Source organism: Podarcis pityusensis, assembly GCF_964106645.2.
Source record: "Podarcis pityusensis genome assembly, chromosome: 12".
Classification (NCBI taxonomy): Eukaryota; Metazoa; Chordata; class Lepidosauria; order Squamata; family Lacertidae; genus Podarcis; species Podarcis pityusensis.
This window is the reverse complement of record NC_138037.1, coordinates 55,858,053-55,870,988: the sequence shown is the minus strand read 5'-3', so window position 1 is coordinate 55,870,988 and position 12,936 is coordinate 55,858,053. Positions and strand designations below refer to the sequence as shown.

At 42.0% G+C, this 12,936-nt stretch overlaps 1 protein-coding gene across 4 annotated transcripts in view; it reads left to right on the top strand.

Annotated features, from left to right (window-relative positions):
- GLI3 (GLI family zinc finger 3) overlaps positions 1 to 12,671 on the top strand; it is a 237,073-nt gene extending 224,402 nt beyond the window's left edge. For all 4 annotated transcript variants that reach the window (XM_080975700.1, XM_080975698.1, XM_080975699.1 and 1 more), the window contains 2 exons: positions 1,789 to 2,116; positions 4,840 to 12,671. In XM_080975700.1, coding sequence (XP_080831826.1) covers positions 1,789 to 2,116; positions 4,840 to 7,103 — 2,592 coding nt within the window. In that variant the 3' untranslated portion in view covers positions 7,104 to 12,671. The remainder of the gene's footprint in view (positions 1 to 1,788; positions 2,117 to 4,839) is intronic.
- Positions 12,672 to 12,936: the final 265 nt, after the last annotated feature.

The following is a 12,936-nucleotide window of genomic DNA, read 5'->3' as shown; positions in this document are numbered from 1 at the left end:
TGCAGGTGTGTTGCGCAATGTGTGTCTGTATCTCTTATAAGGTGTTAGTTTAGCCTCCATTTTTCTAGTAAAACAGAATTACTGTGTCGTGAAATGATGCATGTCTAAAAAGTGTGTCACCGACATGAAAGTTTGGAAAGCTCTGTTTTAAGATATGGCGATTCAGTAGCACCCACCCCACCCCCTGACAGTTAGCAAACTCAACACAGCCAGAGGTCTGTTTATTTCACATGTAGATATTTCCTAGGTATGAATCCTGTTTTTACTTTGCTTTGCCTTGTTATGGAAATTTATTTATTTATTTGCAGGGGTTTTGACTAGATGACCCTCGAGATTTCTTCTAGCTCTGTAGTTCTATGATTGTATGATTTATTATTATTATTATCATTATCATCATCATTATTATTATTTCAGGTTAAATTACAGTAGTGATTTTAATGAAGTTATTTTGGTAATATCTGCTTGATACGCATCCATCTTATTAACATCTAGAAACCTTTAGAAGCATCCTCTAAAAGCACTGCTCTGCTTCTCTCTCTAAGATCTCTTTTAGGTGAGGTTGTTGAATACATGGCAAACACCGCAGGATTTTTCTTAAGCAGTCTGAATATCGCTGCAGTAAAATAAACCTTATGAAGCATATATATGAGCTTCTCCGGGGCAGCGGATATGTTTAACTGTGACAGGTCAACATGGCAGTAGAAAAACTATCATGGTAGAAAACCATAATTCTCATCAGAATTTACAGGAAAAGTAAATTCTTCTTTGAGGCACAGTGGAAGGGAAGTTTCAGGGAAATGGTTGCAGTGAGTAATACTTTAGCTGCAAGCTGGTATTGATCTAGTGATGGTCTCGCTGCTCTGTGGGATATTTCCAATGGCATGATGAAGGCTTTTAGTGTACAAATCCATGTTTTGACAGCAGCTTTGTTTTATTCACTGTACAGTGGTACCTCTGGTTACGTATCCGGAGGTCCGTTCTTAACCTGAAGTGCCACTTTAGCTAATGGGGCCTCCCGCTGCTGCTGCGCCACCGGTGCACGATTTCTGTTCTTATCCTGAAGCAAAGTTCTTAACCCGAGGTAATATTTCTGGGTCAGTGGAGTCTGTAACCTGAAGCGTATGTAACCCGAGGTACCACTGTATTGGCCAGTGCACAGTACTAAGGATGTTGCACTGCAATGAGAACCAGACCCTTCTGAATATTAACTTTATAACACTAGCAACTGGCTCACTCCATGGACATATATTGGTGCCATTCAGCTGCAGATGATCATATTGGCCAGGAATTAAAGAGCTACTTCCAGCATCTCCACTGTATTGAACTCACAAAGGGAATGTTTTCCATCTGTGCCATGAGACCCCTCTCATTTTCAGTAGCTTTTTTTAAAAAGCATTTTGTCTGATGTGAGAGAAGGCTGTTACTCCAGACGCACAAGTCCAACATCAGAAGAATACACACACTCTTTTGAAGAGCATGCGCTAACCTTAGATTTCAGAAGTTTAAAGTGGTTTGGTAAGATGAGAGTCCTTGGTAGCATCCTGTCCTTGCCTCAGCATGACTCTGACCTAGTAAGGCATTTCTTAATAATGAAATTGTGTTTATTTCTCAGCCATCTTGCAAGGTACCTCATTTAAATAAATAATTGAGGTACCTTGCAAAATGGCTGAGAAATAAACACAGTTCCGAGTTCTGTCTTGCCTTTCTCTAAGCATGGTGGATCTTAGGTGCATTCTGTTTCTAACTGGATTTCCTCTCCCCCCCCCCCCATATCTTTTCTCCAAACAGACATCTCAGCCAAGCCCTGGTGGTCAGTCTACATGCAGCAGCGAGCAGTCCCCCGTCAGCACCTATTCCAACAATGGGACCGAGCTTAATCTGACCAGTCGAGGTAGTGTAGGAGACCTCAGTGTCATAGATGAAACCCCTATCATGGACTCTACCATTTCCACAGCAACCACAGCACTTGGCTTGCAGACCAGGAGGAATATGACAGAGACCAAATGGATGGAGCAAGTTAAGCTGGAAAGGTTGAAACAAATCAGTGGAGTGCTTCCAAGACTGAACCCCATTCCACATTCCAAAGCCCCAACTTTGCCGCCTCTCATAGGAAATGGTAAGATATGCTCATTTAATATAATCTGTAGCTAGACCACTGATGGGGACAGACTGTTGCCAGCACTGACTGCCCATACATTTCTGGGTTCAGGATACCTCAAAGACCGCCTGATCCCTGCCTAGTTACTGAGATGTTTGGTGGAGTCACTGTCCGTGTTCCCCATGGCATGGATGCATGGCTCCAGTACACCATGTGTGTTCAGTATTGTCAGCCGAATTTTATGGCACATCCTTCCTGTTGAGGTCACAGAGCCCCCCCCCCCCATCCCTGTTGAACTTCTGGTCTGCCTACAAAATGCTTGTTGTTCTTGTTGTCCCACATACATTTTAACTGGATTCTGATTTTATAGTTTTAACTGAATTTTATTTTCATTGTATTATATTCCACGTACACCACTTAAAGAAGATTGGAATTAAGTGGTATATAAGCTCTCTTAAATAATAAGATAAAATAATGAATGAATGAATGAATCCACTTTAGAATCCATTGACACTTTATCCCTCCCCTCCAAAAAAAAACCCCCAACCCTGCACAGGGTTTCTTTAGTGCTTTTGCCATTATAATGCACCTAAATAAAGTGCATGTTCATTCTAATTTGAGAGTACTAAATCATGGAGTGTTAATAGGCCCTTCCCTGACTAAAATTATCAAGTAAGAAGAGTTTGGATTTGAAGAGTTTGGATTTGATATCCCGCTTTACCACTACCCGAAGGAGTCTCAAAGCGGCTAACAATCTCCTTTCCCTTCCTTCCCCACAACAAACACTCTGTGAGGTGAGTGGGGCTGAGAGACTTCAAAGAAGTGTGACTGGCCCAAGGTCACCCAGCAGCTGCAGGTGGAGGAGCGGAGACCCGAACCCGGTTCCCCAGATTACGAGTCCACCGCTCTTAACCACTACACCAAACAGGGTCAAAGCTGAACAACATGATCACCACGTAATTATGCCATGTAACTTTAGTTGGGATACAGCATTTCAAACCACAAGTGGAGATCACTTTTTTTGAATGCTCTTCCATGCAAAATACGGTTTTTGCTCAGAATTCAACAAATTTAGAGCATTAATTGATTCAAGATACTCTACTAAAAGGTGCTGCACTAAGTCAGTGATTAAGAAAAGATTACTGTTGTTATAAATAAAACCTGCAAAAAAACCTCCTAAAAGAGATAGTTCCTCCTTTTCTTTCTCACAGGTGTAATGACTGTTTTAAGATGATGTGGGTACAGCACAGTTATCCAGTTTCTGAAAGCAAAGTATGCTTCTTGCTTCAGAACTGTTGTTCTACTCAAATGCAAATTTTAAATAAGTATATTATTTAAAGTAGATAGAGCAGTTGATCAATTGAATAAGATTAGTTTAATCATGTTAGACCCTTATACTCTAAGCCAGTGGTTTTCAACCAGGGTGCTGTGGCACCCTGGGTATCTTGAATGATAGTCAGGGGTTCCACAGGGCTACTCTGTCCTCTGATGCCCTCTCATGTCTCTGCCTCCCAAAGGCTTCCACAGCTGTTTGTTGCAGCAGCTCCGCAGGCGAGTGGTGCCTCTGGGGCTGGGCAGGGGTGTTTCCCAGGCCCCTGTGGGGCAGCTCAGAGAGCCGAGGTGGCAGTTGCAGTTGCCCAAAGGACTCCCAGAGAGAGGGGAGAAGAGAGGAGGCTGAGGGAACACTCCCCAAGGAAGGGTGTTCAAAAAGGGGTGAGGAGCTGCTGGCTCTGCAGGCAAGGGGTGACATAACTGGGCTCCTGAGCCCCCAGGGGTGCCGCAGAAAGAATGTAGTTGGTCAATGGAGCCGTGGACTCAGAAAGGTTGAAAACCTCTGCTCTAAGCCTATGCATGTCTACTCAGACCTTATGAGTTCAGTGGTGCTTACTCACAGGTCAGCATGTATAGGATTGCAACCTAATTTCCTGCTCATATCAAAGTATTATCCCAGGGAGAAGGGTACACTAGGGAAGGTGGTAAGATTCTTATTATTAATATTTTTTTTGAAAGTGGTATGGTAGAATTCTTGTGTTTAGTCCAAAGTACTCGAGCTGGGAAACAAAACACACCCAGAGTCCATCGCAGGACGCATCACCATTTTAGCCCAAAGATTTTTTCCTTCTACTTCGTTGCAAAACTCCTTCAACTGCAGCCACCCATGCAAAATATCTGTGGTATTTCTTGTTTCTGGTTTAAGTTCATTCCAATAAAGGGAACTACAGAAAAGAAAAGAAATTATTATAATTGCTTATTTTATAATGTTGTTTGGAATGTCATGCAAAAGATCTGGAATAATGGCTTTCAAATTATCCCAAATAATTTATGGAATTGTGTATTTTGCAATTTTGGCTTTCAGTATGGTTCGATTAAGACTGTAATCTACATTTTAAAAAAGACTGCATATTTTCACAGATCCAGTCAGTGGAGTCCTACTAGAGACAAGAGACAAGCCAACATAGACCCAGTTCTTACCTAGTTCTAGGGTTGTAGTTGTGCTACTCTTAACATCGTTCATTCTGTCTTGCGTTGCGGCCAGTGTCTGGGCAACGCCTTCAGCTTTCTTTCATCTTGCAACATTCTTCTTTGTGTGCCTGAATCCAAAAGTCTTGTTGGCCCCATCATCAACATTTTGGAAATATAATGGCATTTTCTTGGAAACGCCTGTAGCACATTTCGTACCATTTCTTTATTTCACCTGATCAACCTGGAGTCTTTTCTTCTTTCTTTATCCCCCTCCCCAGGTACTTATTCAAGCAGCAGCTGCAGCATTGGAGGAAACATGACTATTCTAGCCAATAAAAATGAACTCACAAACATGGACATTACTGTGCTCAACATGCTGAACAGAAGGGACAGCAACACCAGCACCATCAGCTCAGCCTACATGAGCAGCCGCAGATCCTCTGGGATTTCACCTTGCTTCTCTAGTCGGAGGTCCAGTGATGCTTCCCAAGGCGAGGGGAGGCTGCAGAACATCAGTGTCACTGATTCCTACGACCCCATTTCAACTGATGCCTCTCGGCGATCCAGTGAAGCCAGCCAGTGTGATGGCTTGCCAGGTCTTCTCAGCCTGACCCCTGCCCAGCAATACCGGCTGAAAGCAAAGTATGCAGCAGCTACTGGTGGACCACCCCCCACCCCACTCCCTAATATGGAGAGGATGAGCCTGAAAACAAAAATGGCACTATTGGGTGACTGTAGGGAGTCTGGAATGTCACCACTGCCCCCCGTGAATTCTCCCCGAAGATGTAGTGATGGTGGGACAAACAATTACAACAGGCGACACATACTGCCCCATGATGTGTTGGGGAACAGTACAAGGAGAGCCAGTGACCCGGTGAGACCAGTTTCCGATAACCTTTCCTTTCCCAGAGTCCAGCGTTTCAACAGTCTCAATAGCTTTAACCCTCCTGTTTTGCCTCCATCTATGGAAAGGCGTAACTTCATCCTTCAGAACTACACCCGTTCTGATGGTGGCTTGTTCCGCAACTGTTCCCCTTGTCCTCCTAGTATCTCTGAGAATGTGGCCATGGAAGCTGCTACAATGGAAGCAGATGGCAGTCTGAATGATGAGGATCTCCTACCGGACGACGTGGTCCAATATTTGAATTCTCAGAATCAGGGCGCATACAACCACCTGCCGAATGGTGGACTAGATCACAACAAAGTGCATCACAATTCAGCATTGGGGTATGGCAACAACTTTGACCAGTCTCCTCCACCAAACAACTCTGAGGCCAGTAAAAACGACCTGCCAATTCAGTGGAATGAAGTAAGCTCAGGAAGTTCTGACTTGTCTCCATCAAAATTAAAATGTGGGCAACGGTCCCTGATCCAGCACACTCAAACCTTAGGCCTCTATAACAACATGGTCGTCCAACAGCAGCACCATGGGCTGGAGAGAAATGCTGTGTCCCAGCAAAATGGCTATCAACATCTTCTAGACAACAACGGCTCCTGCAGTTTACAGCAGAACATGGTCATGAACAACAGTGACACCAGTCATTCTTACCACCTTCAGTCAAATAAGACACAGCTGTATGGTGAAAGTATTGGCAGGCAACCAGTGGGCAATACCTATGACATTGTGATTCAAGGGCAAAAGCTGGGAAATAATTTCATGCCAAATAATGGAAACCAGCAGAATTTTGGCTGCACTGCAGTATCAGAGGAGCAGTCTCCCAATGTAATTAACAGGATGCAGGGCAGAAATGTGGTTGCCCAGGAGTACCTTCATAATCAGTCAATAGATGATATCTACTGCCAAGAAGTCAATCATTCCCATAAAATGATGATAGAGCAAGTTTCAGCTCCCTCCCAACCCACCCTTTATCAAGGGCCACAAAGTTGTCCACTGTCTCACAATGCTGGGATCCAGCCATCAGGTTTGGTGATGGCAAAAGGGTACCAGCCCTGTGCCAACTACTGGGGTGGCAGGCGACAAAACACGTCAAGGAATAACTTGGTGCAGCCACAAGGACACGTAAGGGATGCCAACCAGCCACACAGGGTCAATGGCATCAAAGTAGAATCCCAAGGTCAGTCACAGCAGTTCTGCTCTAATATGCAGAATTACTCTGGTCAGTTGTATGACCAAACCACAGGGTTTAGCCAGCAAGCTCTGAAAACAGGTGCTTTCCCCCTTTCAGAAGCTAACTGCCTGCTTCAGGGGGCGAGTGATGCTACTTCGTCTGAGCTTCTCTCCCCAGGAGCCAACCAGGTAACGAGCACCGTTGACAGCATTGACACCAGCAGCCTTGAAAGCGTGCAGATTGATTTTGATGCTATCATAGATGATGGTGACCATGCCAGCTTAATTTCAGGAGCCCTGAGTCCCAGCATCATTCAGAACCTCTCCCGCAACTCCTCCCGCCTCACCACTCCCCGAGCGTCTCTTACATTCCCAGCCATGCCCATAAGCACAAACAACATGGCCATTGGGGACATGAATTCTTTGTTGACCTCACTTGCAGAAGAAAGCAAGTTTCTTGCTGTTATGCAATAGACATACACAACTTAGGAGATGAAAGATTTTTTAAAAAAGTAATTCATTTTTTTTAGTTGCTTTAAGTACTTTAGCAGTCTCATCTCACCTAAATGGGATGTGTTTCAAGTATATTCCTTTTATGGAATAAGGACTCTGAAAAACCCTAAAGTGTTCTAGGGAGAAACTGTCTTCCGTTTCAGTCCTGAATCAGTATTGTTACACCCTCAGTCCCCCTTTTTTTCCAATGTTTATATGCTTCTTTTTTATTTTATTGTTTGTTTATATATTTTTTGTAATTGTAAGCCAATGTAAATGTGTGATGTGCATGCTGGTTTATCTTTGAGGAAGGTCTGATAAAATGGCATTGCCTCTTCCTGTAACTCAAAAGGAAATACAATCCTATATGGTTGTTGCTGGAGTTCTTATACAGCCAGGTTCTAACGTGTAGACACAACATTACCAGGAGCACATATATATACTGAAGTTTGGGGTTCCATCCTCTTAGCACTGATCACGCAAACCCTGTCAAGAGGAATGTGTGAATGGTTTAAAGCAACTAATTTATTCAAAAAAAACCACGTGTAATGGTTTGAGTTGTCATTTCGATTGCTCTACACCAGTGGTTTTCAAGTTTTCTGCATTCAAGGACCTCTCCACATAATGCTTTGCCTGAGTCAAATCTTCTCAGTCGTGTTCTAGACTGCACAGTCAGTTGATGCAGAGTGCTGGATTGGCCTGATGGGTCTCATCATGGCCCTACTTGAGCTGAGGAACCGCCCAAGACCACACTGGCTATATACTGCGGGGGGGGGGGGGTGTCAGTGATAATGAACAAGTCTTCACTTAAGAACGTGTAAAAGTGCATCTAACAAATTTTAGGGTTCTCCGGAATGCAGCTTGAAAACCACTGCTTTGGACTGAGGAGAGACAAAATACCATATAAATAAATAACTCTGAAGCATATTCCAATAAAAATAAGTTGGTTAAAAAAGAAAATAATGACAAAATGACTGCCCATTTTTATGTCAAAAATTGGCTTCAGTTTCCAAAACCTCCATTGCATAATGAGTAAGCCTCACATCTTTTGTTACAAAATGGGGAGTAACTTGAACATGTGCGTGTATGGAAATAAATCAATATCTATGCGAGTGCTATTATAAGTCTGCTTGTCTGAGACATAAATGTAAACACAAGTTGCACTTTTAAGCAAGGTTTAGTTCAAATTGTTGGCATTCACTTCAGTGCAATATGCATAGATCTAAGTGGTTTAAAAGCTCAAGTTATAATATTCAAAATGTTTAGTTCTTGTTTACTATAATTCCATTTAACAATAACTGCCTTCCAGTGGTGCTGTAAATGTCTTCTATCATTGGCTTGGCGATACGGCCAAAGCTTCATTCATAGAAAGGGGCAAGAATGCCACCAATTCCAGCTACATATCCCAAGCAAGAGCCGCCCCCTATCAGCCTTCCACTGCCTCACCACCCTAAGCCATGGGGCCGGAAACTTCAAGCACAAATGAGCCATACAAGTAGGCAGGTGTGATACAGAGGAAGGCAAGAACAAAGCAAAACAACAGAACAAAATGAGAGGCGCTAGACCTTGATAAGAAGGTTCAGTCCACAGACAGAACATACAGAACATCACATCATTTTCTGCATAATGTGTATTTTATCATTCTCTCCCCCCCCCCCAAAAAAATAAGGGTTCCCTTTGGGACAGGGAATCTGTCAATAAGTTCAGTACAAGGACATTTCACTCAGTAACAGCTATTCTGATAGCTCTTCCACCAATATCCATCCATGGTGGTCTATCCCAAATGTAGAAGTTGCTATTCACACTACATTATTTTTTACATAATGTTTATAAAATCTTCATATCGTTCTTATGCTGTTTGTGGAGATTGAGTTGGCCTACCATCTAGAGTTCAGTTTACATATCCCTGACCTGATCATTTTTCACTGCCATCTTGGTTACTTTTCTAGTCTTGTTGCACAATGCAACACAACAGCAAGCACAATTACATCCATACATTTAAATGAGCTCAAGTTAGCTCTGTTGGATTGTGGCTCTTATGTTTGTATTCCGTGTAGTAGCCCACTCTGTTTCTTAATGTTCCATTGTATAAGTGAAGAATTGGTTTGTGAAAAGCAGAAGTTACTCTAGAGATTTCTTTGCACCTCTTGAGTTTTATCAGGACTTTATTTTTCCTGTTGCTCCAACTCTAGGCTGGTGGACTTACAAAAGGCACATTTTCCTGGAACTAAACAGCTGCACTACTTCTTCAACCCTTAATCATGTCAAAATTACAATGTGCTGTTATTACTGCATCAGATTTCTTATGTTTTGGGCTCAGGCAATATTATAGTACCATGATTTGAACCCACCTGGTTGATTCTTTACCAATAGAGCCTGAACCGCTGTGTTTTTAATTCAACCAGTCCAATTGTATACACACTGAGGCCACCAACCAACACTGGTACATGATGACCCTCCACATGTTGTTTGTAACACTGCAAAACAACTTAACCCTTATGTGGAGAATCTCATCTTCAGTATCACACATTCCTGAAAGTTGCTGATGTAGAGGTTCTCCATAAAATTGGGAGTATTAAAGTTAATTTGCCATCTATTCATTATCATGTTTCTGAGCTTAGAAGAACAATCAACACAAACATCCTATAAAACAATTGAAACCAAAATTATTGTAATGTTTTTGACCATTGAAGTCCTGTTTGGAAGAATGTACTTGTGTGTGAAGTTAAGTTCTAGTAGTGGATCACTTGGAGAGGCTAATCTTTTCTACTCTTCCAAGGTTGCCTTCAGGGTAACCAAGGCTACTGCAACGTGTGTCCCTCCTGAACCACTATGGTAATAGTGGAACATTTAGGACTTGTGCAAGGAGACTGCAACCCAGCCCTCTCATTACCAGCATTGCCCGTGTATTTCCCAAATTTACTGGTGCAATGTCAAAGGAGCACATACCTTACATCAAGTGATACTATTCCTCTGTCTGGCCCACTATGATCCAAGCACTCCAGGGTAAGGCTGGGGGGGGGGGTATGGTTCTGTTATTGTTTACAGGAAAACTAAGCCTTACTTGCACTTTCCAAAACAAGTCAGAGCCATCCTTCAAAATTCACACTTCTCAAAATGTTCATGTGCAGTTCTCCAGCCAAGGAACGTATACAAAAACTGCACTTACTAGGATAAAGAGTGCATAGAAATGCACATATTAGTGCAAATAAGACCCCAAAGTGTTCGCAAAAGTGTCTACATTAGGCAAAACTGTGTGGGAAAATGTGCATATTAGCAGACACCCATACTAAAAATGCTGGTGAATATTCATGAGGAATGTAAATCACAACTAACATGGAAATGTAGAGAATTGAACTTAAAATTGGAGAAAGTGGAAGAAACCAAAATGGACAGATCTTCCCACTGCCATGTCTAGAGTCTCAGCAGGGACCTTTTATCAGGAGATACATGGATTGAGCCTGGAAACCTCCACATGCAAACATGCTCCTGTAACTAAGCAGTGTAGCCTTTCCTGCTCACAGTAGCAGTTCCCACCCGGAAGTATTGTCAGATAGAGACCCAAGCTGGAGGTTAGATGTTCATATTCTTTGCTTATGCTGGGTGCGACTGCAATAACATCAGTCCTAAGTAGTTAGTAAGATGGACTGGAGTAAACAGCAGCCTAAAGCTTTAGGCGTGAAGATAGGTGCCCATTCCATCAGCAGAGCCTTCTGAAAGTCCATAATAATTATGACCCTTATCATTACCACTACCTCCCCTCAAAAAATACTACAGGACTTAGAAAGCAAAAGCTGACAGGGTGAATTTCTGGATCATAGTTTGCCCCAATCGTATCTTACACAACCCATCACCAAGTCACAAAATGGTCCCTGTGCACAAAGACTGGAAGCAAGAGATAAAAAGATATGCTGCTTGGCTCATGTTGGATTGTTTGGTTTTTAACTGCAATTTCTTGCACTCCTGTCAAAGGCCACTTCCTAAATTTAGCTTCGGCTATATTGTGAGGAGGGACACTTCAAAACTGTGTATATGGGGATTTTTGAAACTCCCCTCTTTATCCCAGTCAAAGTCAAGACAATTAAGTCATCTCAACAGTCCCACAGTTATGGGAACTTCCTCCTCCTTGTTATGCATTAAATTTGAGAATCTTTCAGAAGCACAGTAAGAGGCTTCTCGCGTGCTAGTTATCCTACTTAATAATGTAAATGCCACACTTTATATTTGTTCTAGAGGCTATTCTACCGGCCACAGTCCTTCAGGATCACTTCGGCCACAGGTTCATAGGGAAAAATCATTTTTCAGACTTCATCCCCAAATAATCCAGACTTGCGCTGAATTTAGCATGTCTAAATGGTGACCAGCAAATGTCTTCTGTAACTTCAGAGTTTGGTGCCCCTGAGATGAAGTGGGAAACCCACTTGCATGAATTCACTCCTAAGTTCTTAACAGCAGCAACCTTAACTAGGGAAGGTAAGCCCTGCTAAAAATCCTTGCTTTCTACCACAGAAGCCTAATCTATTTCAACACGAAGAACAGTAATGACCAGAGTTTATTCTTAAAGGCATTCTGTTGACCGTAACAAGAAACATACATATACCCATCAGTTTAACTTTTCTTCCATGGACCTTTCTCTCCCCATCTGTGTTATCCCTTTGCATTGTCAATTACAAGCAGGTACAAATGAGCAAACAAAGGAACTTTACTTCTGAGTAAATACGGCTAGGATTGTGCTGTAAGGAACATTATAGAATGGGTTGGAACCCAACTCCATGGACTTCTGCGTCAGAGCTGCAGTTTAGATTTCTATCTCTGCTGAAGAAAGGTCTTGATATGGTACTATGTAATAAAGGTTAGTTTCTGAGCTTTTGTTATTTCTATCTTAAATGTGATTTCCTTTTCCAGTAATTCTAAGATGATGTTGGATAAGTCATGGGTTAGGCCTCCTTCAATCGATACACTTTGACCTTTTCCATGAAAAAACTGTGTTTCTATTCCTGCAATGGATGTGCCTTATTTTGAGTTGTTTTGGTTAAAAGCAGCGGGGGGAATAGTGCCAAATTTAGCTATAAGGCTGCTCTTACAATAACAGCACATACCACTGTTAATAAAACTGCCTGAACATTGTCTTGTGAATCTTAGGCATTCATGTGTTATTGTCCAATAGGAATCGAATGCCGTCTTTGAGAAAGTTCGCTTTTGTCAGCCTGCATATTTGTAAGATTTTAAAAAAAACCTCATGCTCATTTTTTCACCTCAACTTTTTTTTTTTTTTACTTTTATAAAAAGTGTAATCTCTTTTTTTAAAGAAAAATGTGTAAATACATTTACATACAATAGGAATAGTGTTCAGATGTAACAGATCTTAGTGGTCTTCATTTGATAAATCTGCATTTATGATCGAATGTTCTCCAAGCCTTAGATCAGCTTGAAGGAACTTAGCACTGTGTACATATCAACTGTACTTAGGCTTTCAGAACCACTTAGCCCTTTTGTACTGAGGAATAAAATGTTTCTTACAATGTCAATAAAAACTTCATTTGTATTTAAGTTCTCAGCTTCCATCTTTATTTTTTTTTAATGGTAATATTGAAAGCTGTAAATTTCATTATAAATAATCATTGTCAAGTTCTGAGCCTCAACGATTGTGAAATTATGGGTTGCAGAGGGTAACCTCAGTCCAGAGCCCCACGCATGTCCTGATGCACACTAGAGAGCTCATGAGCGTGCCAACTGTCCCTAAACGCTATGAGAGAGAACAGTTCCATATAAGTACATGGCAGTGTCCCCACACACAACCATACAAATGAAAGCA